This window comes from Nerophis lumbriciformis, linkage group LG38 (genome assembly GCF_033978685.3).
Source record: "Nerophis lumbriciformis linkage group LG38, RoL_Nlum_v2.1, whole genome shotgun sequence".
NCBI classification, from domain to species: Eukaryota; Metazoa; Chordata; class Actinopteri; order Syngnathiformes; family Syngnathidae; genus Nerophis; species Nerophis lumbriciformis.
In genome coordinates, this window is record NC_084585.2 from 13,692,065 (window position 1) to 13,703,591 (window position 11,527).

Sequence of the window (11,527 nt, forward strand, 5' to 3'; positions counted from 1 at the left end):
TTTTGGTTTAATAGATACATTTATTTATTTATTAGCAATTGACATCCAAAAATGGGAGAGAAATAACTTCACAGCGGGAATGAGTGGCAGGAAGAATCTGGAAGAAAAAATAATGTATATAAATAAAAGGAAGCATTCATTGTTCACAAACCATGTCTGTATTTGTTGACACTTCAGGCAGAAAAAGAATCAGAAAAGATGACAAGTTGATCAAGAAAACACTCACCATCTTTACTCTCCAGAAGGACGCACACTCTCGAAGACTCCCGCTTCCCTCATGGTGTTGAACTCCTTGACGGAGTCGTAATGCTTGTAGAAGTCTGCATACGCTTGCTTCCTGGGCTCCCCCACTGTGTACTGAGCATCATAAAACACATCATTTCAGTTAACCATGCGCAAATGTCACTTAAACAACTTTTCTGGGTTTTAAATTAGCACTATTCCGTACTTAATCTTTGGTGCTTAAGTGCGTTCACACTGAACGCTGAGTGCTCAGTCGGGGTGTGATCATACACTCATGTCACGAGATGATACATGATATTGGGTGCACGAGAACAAAAACAAGATCTTAACATTCATTTTAAGGTGTGTAGGGTGGTAGAGCGAAAACTACAACGACAAGTTACATTACTGGACAAGGAAACGTTTTTAATTTGCCTCAGTCACAAAACATCTGGGATTTAAGCTCACGATTCCGATCATTATTGAATGAAATCGGCCGATACCAATACCGATCACATGAATTAACTGTACATGTTTCCATCTATTCATGGTGAGTAATATTGACAGTTTAACAATTTTAGCACAATATTTAAACCGGTTCCTTATGCTCTTATTACATACAATTGTTAGATCAAAACAAAGCCAATAACACACAAAAACTAAATAACATCTAAAACGACTAACTATTACGCACTGAAATCCTTTTTGCCCTCAAAGTCATCCTGTGTCCAAGGAATTATTCCCTGAATTGACAAAAACACCCCAAAAAATATTTTAAAAAATTAATATATCAACCTAATCACTAAAATAGGTCATGGATCATACATTGATACTACCCTTGGTGTCAACACCATTTAATGGATTGTTTTATAAATTGGTGTCGACACCATTTTTATGGATGGATCTGTCCACCTTAGGTGTTGTGTACTGACTGTGACAATGCTGACACAGCAACAGTTATATTTTCCTGTCGCTAACTCTTATTCATTTCTTGTCAAGAACTGCGTACTTTCTGCAGTAAAGTGCTTCAATCTACACTTCTTAAACTTAACAAGCAAATATCTCAACATCGATAGCATTAATCAAAATAACAGAGGAAATTACCAATGCAATAGATGGTAAAGAATGTGCGGCCGCAGTATTCATGGACTTAACAAAAGCATTTGACACAATTAATCATGATATTTTAATTAAAAAAATTAGAACGATATGGCATCAGAGGTTTGGTCTTGAACTAGGTAAGAAGCTATTTAACCAACAGGAAGCAATATGTGAAGATGGGTGAAAATATGTCAACACGGCTAGATATATCTTGTGGTGTATCCCTGGGATAATACTGGGACTAAGATTGTTTAATCTTTGTACAAGCGACATTTGTAAAGTTACAAAGGACTTAAAGTTAGTTTTATTTGCAGACGACACAACTGCTTTCTGTTCAGGAGAGAACACACAGAAGATAATACAAATAACAGAAGAAATGAACAAATTAAAAAAATGGTTTGACAAAAACAGACTATCTTTGAATCTCAGTAAAACTAAAATAATGCTATTTGGTAACAGTAGAAAAGAGCAACATACAAGAATACAAATAGACGGAGTAGACATTGAAAGGGTAAAAGAAACCAAATTTTTGGGAGTCTTAATAATAGATGATAAAATGAACTGGAAATCTCATATACAAAATATACAACATAAGGTGGCAAAAAACATTTCAATAATGAATAAAGCAAAATACGATCTGGGTCAAAAATCACTTCATATTCTCGACTGCTCGCTAGTGTTTCCATATCTGAGTTATTGTGCAGAAATATGTGAAAATAACTACAAATGTGCGCTACATTCGTTAACCGTGTTACAAAAAAGATCAATTAGACTGATACATAATGTTGGATATAGAGAACATACAAACCCTTTATTTATTGAGTCAAAAATATTAGAGTTCAATGATTTGGTAAAATTGCAAACAGCTAAAATTATGTACAAAGCAAACTATAACCTGCTACCAAAGAATGTACAACAATTCTTCTCAACTAAAGAGGAGGAATATAACCTTAGAGGAAAATCTAATTTAAAACATTTGTATGCACTTACAACACTTAAAACCTTTAGCATATCAGTATGTGGAATTAAATTATGGAATGGATTAAGTAAAGAAGTTAAACATTGTACTGATATGATCCAGTTTAAGAGGTTGTTCAAATTAATAGTGCTTACACAAAAAGTACAAAGAAGAACAATTATGAGAAATACTTTCAACCTTATTGAAAATAACATATTCTTCATCTCAGTGTGTTAATAATGACTGACTTAATTATATATTACAAAACTGTTGTATTACTCATTCACAGATGTCATTTTACTATAAAAAAAAAAGTCAGCAAATGAATGTATATATTTGTAAACTCTCTGAAGTGGGAAAAGGGTAGGATTAAATAAGATTTGCTTCTTCCTACTCCTTTTCAAACATGATGTAAAGTGAAATGAAATGAAATTGTGTGATGTATTATGCTGTAAGTGTGTTCATGTTCGAAATAAACTAAAGAAAGAAAGAAAGAAAGAACAAAGCACTTATTTCTTCTGTAGCTCAGCAGATAGCTAGCATGCCTGCTCCTGCTTGCTCTCGGCGTGTAACATGTTCAGCCTCATCCTCCAGTGATAATGTTACTTAAGGAATGCAGTTTATTTGCCGTAATGGAAGTGATTATTATTAGCTTAGGGGAGTGTCTCCACACGGTATGGAAATGCAACTAGCTGCTAGCTAGTCAACCAGGGGACTAAGAATAAATACAACATCAGCCAGAAAGAACGGGCGTTTGTGATCACCATCAAAAGGCATTCATTGGCAATGGTGATAATGTACTTTTAACTTACTTTTAACTGCTGAACTTGTGTCACCAAATAAAAAATATGAAGGTTAAAACACAGTAATTATAATTACAATTGTCTTTTCGGGAAGTCGACAGGGTCTTCTACATCTCCAATATTGTAGCTTTTAAGTGTATCAATGACTCGGCTGCATTGTTTTATCTCTGCGCTGCTGCAGTGGGGTTTTGCTGCTGGGGGAAGCGATCCAGTGTGTTAGTAATGCTTAGGGATGTCACGGTATGAACATTTCTTTCCACGTTTTTTTGACAAAAATGATCACAGTTATTATTGTCGCAGTATATTTAAATGAGCTCAAAATTTCTCAAAAATGACTTATTCTGATATCTTTCAACCAAGTGTTATTTAAAAAAAAAACCATTTCAAAATGATTTCTTTTGTAAAAGAAACATTATTGTAGATAGTGTTTTTATGTATCTAGAGTAGAAATCGAACGTGCATATGAAAGCACCACAAGCTAGAGCTGGGCGATATGGCCTTTTATTAATATCTTGATATTTTTAGGCCATGTCACGATACACGATATATATCTCAATATTTTGCATTAGCCTTGAATTAACACTTGATGCATATAATCACAACAGTATGATGATTCTATGTGTCTACATTAAACATTCTTGTTCATACTGCATTAATATATGCTAGTTTTAAACTTTCATGCAGAGAGGGAAATCACACCTAAGTCAATTTACCAAAACTGTATTTATTAAACAGTTATTAAGCAGTGGCACAAACATTCATGTAATTTCTAAACAGAAAGTGCAAGATTGTCAGGGACATTTTTAAAACAAGCTATTAGTGCACTTTTGTGCATGATGTCACTAAGAAGACACATCAAAACAACACTAAATTAAAGTGCACTTTTTGTACAGAATGGCACTACAATATTTTAAAACAAATAAAGTTCACTTTTGTGCATGATGTCACACAGTATATTTCAAAAACTGTAAAAGAAAAATTAGCTGCATAATAGGAAATCAAATTGTGTATGTCCTTCGCTATGTGGTAGGTTACTGCGGATGTTCTCTCCTGTTTTTGACTATTTTTTTCATACGGTGTTGATGTGGAAATGGAAGACGCCAGGTTCAATTGGGTGAGTGCTGGTTGCTTGGGCATTTTCTTGGGTGTGGCACCGGACGGAGATGTTGACATGCAGAGTTTTAAGCACTCCTTATTCTCTAGCGGGTGACTTTTCAAATGATGCTACAAATTAGTAGTGCTGCTACTTTTTGTAGCAATGCTTTTGCCGCATACTTTACATATTACGGTTGTCTGTTCAACACCTTCCCGCTTGAAGTCAAAACGCCGCCAGACGACGGACAATGAGCTGTTTTTCTTGGGAATTAATTATTCCTCCATTTGTTACCAGATTCGCACCTTCTCTCTCTCGTGTTACCACTCGCACTGCTCCGCTTGCACCACCTGCCACAGCTAACGTTACCTATGGTACAATCCTCTCTGCTACCTCACTGCTCGGCGAGGGCGTATGACGTTGCACGCGTGACAGTATGTGACGTATGTAACAAAGTGCGCTTGTTTTATCACACTGTGCGAAGGAGAGACAAGAGTGAGAAAAGCCTGTAGTGTAATGCCCGCAGCTAAAAACAACTGCGTGAGAACGTATACTCACGAAATAGTCATTTTCTATATTTCAATATATCCCCCAGCCCTACGACAAGCATTATACACAAAGTAATACGACAGAAACAAACTAAATAAAAATAAATGTGAAAAATTGTGCAAGATAGCTCCTTATGGAGAGAAGAGAAACAAATGAAAACAAATGAAATAATTTTACAAGATAGCACCTAATGGCCATCAGACGTCAGACTACATTTTTCTGTCCATACAGATTAAAAAAGTGTTAATATATGAAATCTAGTCTTACCGATAGGGCTGCACGATTATAGCCGAAATAGCAATCATAATTATTAGTCATTACGTCAGGTAAATCAGTGTTGGGGTGGGGTGTGAACGCAACACCATAATGTAATTTGTAATATCTAATAAAAAGGCTATAGATAAACATTATCCATATATTTAAAGACACATTTGCTTTTGTTCATTAATAGTATCAACGTGTCAGCTTCTTCCCATTACATAATTCCTGTATCTCTATTTTTACATTTTGACAGAAGTATTTTTTTAAAGTTATGTACATGTAGATGCTGTATCGGCAAGGATCCATTAAGAGTTTGAGCAGAAATATGTCGTTTAGGAATTAACTATACACCATAAAACAGGGGTGCCCATTAGGTCGATCGCGAGCTGCCATCGATCGCGGAGGACGTGTCAGTCGATCGCCAGCCAGGCATTAAAAAAATAGACCTAAAAATTTGCAATCATCAATCTTCACTCTGATGTCACTTTTGTCACTTGATTGACTTTCACGGTACCCAAGGATCTTGTGAGATGACGCTGGCTGCTGTGAGCTTATTAGGAAAAAACGACCAGCAGGAAGGCGAGAAACACTTTTTATTTCAACAGACTCTCGCACCGTACCTGCTGTCAAAACCCTAAAGACTGACCGCACAGTTCTTGTCTTCACAATAAAAGCACTGCTCCTTCCTGCCTGCGCTAACAAAATAAGGGACTGAGAAAGCTAACACACACACAAGCTAGAAAGCTACGGAGTTTGCAATAGATTTCCTGTAGATTGTATAAAAATGAGTATGGAAGCTGGACAAATAAGATGCCAAAAACTAATCATTTTCATTTGGTATTGGACAAAAAGTAGAACTTTTTTCTCCTCCATTCAAAAATGTGGAAGTTATCAGCACTACTGTGAATCCTATCTGATTCCAATCAATCCAATTCATCAGAATCAGGTAATACACCCACTTGTATTATTGTCCTAATGAAAGAAAGTAATCTGTGTTAAACATGCTTGTATTATCATTAAACATATTTAATATGTTAAAAACTTCTCTTTCATAAATTATATATATATATATATATATATATATATTTTCTCTAAAAAAGGTAGATCACCTCAACTTGGTCATTTGAAAAATAGCTTGCCTGCTGAAAAAGGGTGGGCACCCCTGCCATTAAACATTAACAAAATGATATGTCACATGAATGTTTTTTAAAGTAATAATAATAACTTTGTGAAATGGAGAAAAAAAACAAGTAATGTAAGAAAAACATGCAAATTTTTTTCCGATACCAATATAAAAGACAAAGCAGTTTGGCTAAAAGAAATTAAGTCAAATAAACAAGTTTTGTTCTTCTCCAAGAACACCATGTGGTTCAGTGCAACAATTTGGCCAATAAAAATAAACATGAGTGATGCCTCTCACCTCTACTATGCAATATTTGTGCCTCACTGACAACTCAGCGTATCGACTAAGGCTGCAGCTAACGATTATTTTTCTATCGATTAATCTATAGATTATTTTTTCGGTTAATCGGTTAATCTATAGATTATTTTTTCGATTAATCTATAGATTATTTTTCCTTTTACCGATTATTTTTTTTATTTAAAATGAAGATGAAAAAATAAATGTAGGCCAGTTTTTTCAAAAGGCATGGCTTTTATTTACAAAAAAAAAAGTATGGCCACTCAGTCAACATTGACAACAACATGACAAAATATTCTGTAACAATGTAAACATTTAACAAAATTAAAAGAAGCTTATTTGCTTTTAATGTGCAAATATAAAAGTAAACATCCAGTGCAAATCTTAATATTCTGCAATAGTATAAGCATTTCAAAAGTAAAAGTATTGCTTATTTTGCTTTAAAATGTGTAAAAATAAAGATAAACATCCAATTCAAAAAAGTGCAAAACGGAAATATTCTGTAACAACAGTGTAAACATTTCAACAAAAGTAAAAGTATTGCTTATTTGCTAAAATGTGCAAAAATAAAGATAAACATCCAATACAAAAAAGTGCAAAACGAAATATTCTGTAACAACAGTGTAAACATTTCAACAAAAGTAAAACTTTTGCTTATTTTGCTTAATAACACAACAATGATAGTATGATTAAAGTGAAAGTTAATTGTTCGTTTGTACACAGTATACGTAATTGTTAATGTTGTAAAAGGTATTTGCACAACTAATTAACGTTAGCGTTAAAGAGGAGCGCGTCTTTGTAAACACTGAACAGGCACGCCAAACGCTCCTCTCAGAGCGAAACGGTGCTTTAGTTTATGAATTTACAACGCAGATACAAATGACACATTCATGTTTTTGTGTAATGATGACAACGTATACTCACGCGGATGATTGACTAGTTGATGGTGATGGCAAGAACGCTGCCGTTGTGCTGCTATGATAGGCCATTTCCGCTCGACACAGTGTGCATACAACAACATTATTAGCAGAGGTGGGTAGAGTAGCCAGAAATTGTACTCAAGTAAGAGTACTGTTACTTTAGAGATTTATTACTCAAGTAAAAGTAAGGAGTAGTCACCCAAATATTTACTTGAGTAAAAGTAAAAAGTATGTTGTGAAAAAACTACTCAAGTACTGAGTAACATACACACACATATCATATATATATATATATATATATATATATATATATATATATATATATATATATATATATATATATATATATATATACACATACACTATATATATATACATATATATATATATATATATATATATACATATATATATATATATATATATATTATATATATACATACATTGATATATACAGTATATAATTTATATTTATTTATTTTGCCGTTTTTGTTTACATGTTAAAGGTGTTTTAATAATTATACATGCATGTTTAACATATAGATTCCTTTCTTTCATGAAGACAAAAATATAAGTTGGTGTATTACCTGATTCTGATGACTTGCATTGATTGTAATCAGGAAGCAGTGCTGGTAACGTCCACGTTTTCAAATGGAGGAGAAAAAAAGTTCCTCCTTTCTGTCTAATACCACATGAAAGTGGTTGTTATTTGGCATCTTATTTGTCCACCTTCCATATTCGTTTTTATACCCTTTACAAGAAATACATTGGCGGCAAACTCCGTAGCTTGCTAGCTTGTTTGCGCTGGCTTTCGGAGACTCTTATTTTGAAAGCGCAGGCGCGATGGAGCGGGACTTTTATTGTGAAGACAGGAACTGTGCAGTCAGTCTTTACGGTTGAAATAAAAAAAGGGTCTTTTTTCCTTCACACTTTTGATTGATTGATTGGAACTTTTATTAGTAGATTGCACAGTACAGTGCATATTCCGTACAATTGACCACTAAATGGTAACACCCGAAGTTAGCTCGGAGCCAGTCAGGTCATGTGACCCCTGGCTCTGTTTGATTGGTCCAACGTCACCAGTGACTGCATCTGATTGGTGGAACGAAGTGAAACGTCACCAGTAAGGCAGGCACTTTGAAGGTCTGTCTGATAGACCAAAACAAACAAAGCGTGCATTAACAGATCGATAAAAATTAGTAGCGAGTAGCGAGCTGAATGTAGATAAAAGTAGCGGAGTAAAAGTAGCGTTTCTTCTTAGGCCGTTTATTGAAATACTCCCACACTTTTGACGACTTTTGGCGTGCTTTTTTCCCCTCGCTCGCACCGCTCGCATCGTCTGCTTTGCGCTCCGCCATGACGGTAGTGTGACGTAAATATGCGACGCGTCGACGAACAAAAACGTCCTCGACGTATTTACGTAACCGATGACGTCGACTACGTCGACGCGTCGTTTCAGCCCTAGTATCGACACTTCACAGTCTGCGTTCAATTCGATGTGATGACAAAACATTTTAGCTACTGTTGATATTGGAACACTGACGAGGTTAAGCAGTAAAATAAATGACGAGTGACCATACCAGTAAACAAATGACAAGGCTTTATAAGCAAGTTGCGGCAACGTTCCATACACATCGCCTGCGCATGGTACCATGGTAACTCTCAGTCACAGCAGCTGAGTGAAGGACGTTGTGTTGCACTTTCAAAATGAAACTGCAAGATCAAATATTTTTCTCCTCTGCTGTATACTTTTTGTGTGGGGCAAATGCGTCTGTCTACAATATTGTCCACACATGCCAGGACTTCATGGAAGAAAAGCGAGTGAAATTAAGTAAAACAAAGCGATCGGCTCTGTTTACTAGGAGGTAAAATCTCCGGTGAACGGTCGTGTAGTTGACCTTATGTTTTCCAAAGCCAAATGGAGCGAGTGTGCGTGCGCCTCTGCGACTCAGTGTTGCCTAAAATGCAATAATAAATTATCTTTTTTCAGTCATAAAAATTTTAACTGTATCATTATACTGTGTGCCGTTACATCCTTAGTAGTGCTTTTCTGTCCTGTCTTGGTGTACATGGTCGATTTGGGACAGCACTACAGGAACTAATTGAAATGCACTGATAGTAGTATTCCATTTGAGACCCAGCCCTTCTGTATGCACACAAAATATGCTATATCATCATCACAAAATAGGTTCTATAGGTCATTTGACCAAGAGAACATTATCCAAGGGTGGCTCAAAGCAGACATTTGTTACATCCAATGGATGAATGCAGGCCACAATAAATAATTGAAGTTGTTTTTCAATAATGTGTGGGTTACCTTGTAGATTGCCGCCAACAAGAAGGACAGACCGAAAGCAACAGGCAGATGGAACCTCAGGCGCTTTGCCAGTAGCCCCCTCATCATTGGCTTAGCTAAAGACATGTTGGATCACCTAAACACAGAAAAGGTCACATACATGAGATGGACTCTAAATGTCCTACAAGTGCATATATTACCAGGTTACTGTCGTTGCTAAATGACCAAGTATGTGTTAGCAAGGTCTTTCCATCACTGTAAAGCTCATACTCCAACAGGCTCCTGCAGCTTCGCTCCCACAGTGTGCGATTCAAGAACTCCTTCATTCCGCACTCCATCCAGCTGTATAATAACTCGCCATACAGCAATAGATGATATTTGTCTATTACCTGACCGCCTCTATCTTAGCTACGTCTCTTTGTTTATAACGTATATTTTCTGCTGGATCTTATTAACTCCTTATTTTATGCTGCAGCTGTTACATATACTGTAATATTGTACATGGTAATTGGGATTTGTTATATATTATATAATAGCATACTATAATAATATATCAGTATATATTATATAATGTATATATAATAATATGTAAATATTACATATATGTTATGTTTTATATTGCTACTATGGTACATTTTTAGTCTACTTTATACCTTTTGTTTTAGCCCTCTTTTTGTGCATTATCCTTTCCATCCTTTGTAACTGAGCTACTGTGTGGAACAATTTCCCTTGTGGATCATTAAAGTATGTCTAAGTCTAAGTCTAGGTCTAAAGGCTGGAAGGAAACATTTACCTAAAATTGCATAATATCAAATTTAAACATATAAAAATGCTACCTTAACCGCTTTAAGGTTTAAAAGGCTATGCAGTGGTACTAAAGAGACACGTTTGTTCAAGAGCATATTATTATAACATTGCTTGACTGAATAATGAACGCTCGTTTTCCTTGTTCCTGTAACGATGACGTTCTATTACATTTTAACAGTGCGCAAGATAAAACAGAGTTAATTAGTGATGACCTTTTGTATGCATCCTGGTGTCGCCATGTCAGTCCAGGACCAGCGCAAACTAACAATACAGTTACTTATGCTGTACGTCTACTTTACAATATTTTAAAATATGAAGACTGTGTATATGACATGAATAACTAAGATGAACAGACTAATCCATATTGTTGTTACGACATTGAAGACAACCTTCTCTTTAAATGTTATGTCTAGAGACATCAACACCTGTTTTTTTTCACATTATCAACTGACAGTTAATGAGTTTGCAAGTTTTGTGTGCTTTAAAAAAAAAGAAACCGACTGAATGATAGCAATGTAAGCTAACGAAACGGTAAGCTAAAGAGCTCGAGCGCGACACAAAGCTACCAAACGTTTCAAAGTCGTAAGATATATTTAGTACTGATAAATGTTTGTCACTTTAACGAGAGAGTATAAAGTGTTTAAGCGGGGAGAATACTCACAAGTTTGACTCACGACCTTCACAGAATCAGCTAGCGAGCGAACACCCTGCAAGTAATGTACGAAGGTGAACTTCCTGTTCGGCACGCTGAGCTGTTTAAACACACAACGCCGCCCTAGCGGACTGGCGTGTAAATTGCAACCTGTCTGTAGTTTAACAACAACAAAGCAAACGAAATATTGAGAGATTACAAAACGTATCACATTCTGTTCCATTGTTGATCTGAGTGATACATTGAACAAAAAGGTGACGCTATACAATATTAACTATTGTGTCGGTGTTTTGTCTTTTTATAATGAAACATTTACTTCCATTCTAAACACTGCCCCCCACCGGCTTTCAATGGTACTGCAACAACTCGTCAGGGACCGACCACAAGCTGACGTAAACGTCCTGCCCATAGTCCCGCCTATTTTAGGTCATCTTGACCAATCGGA

At 35.7% G+C, this 11,527-nt stretch overlaps 1 protein-coding gene across 1 annotated transcript; it reads right to left on the reverse strand.

Annotated features, from left to right (window-relative positions):
• Positions 1-11,247, reverse strand: cox6c (cytochrome c oxidase subunit 6C). The gene is made up of 4 exons (XM_061932559.1): positions 11,092-11,247; positions 9,645-9,759; positions 227-357; positions 1-97 (listed from the first exon to the last, which is right to left on the reverse strand). Exons 2-3 carry the CDS (start codon positions 9,747-9,749, stop codon positions 232-234), a joined length of 231 nt encoding a protein of 76 aa, XP_061788543.1. The 5' UTR covers positions 9,750-9,759; positions 11,092-11,247; the 3' UTR covers positions 1-97; positions 227-231.
• Positions 11,248-11,527: the final 280 nt, after the last annotated feature.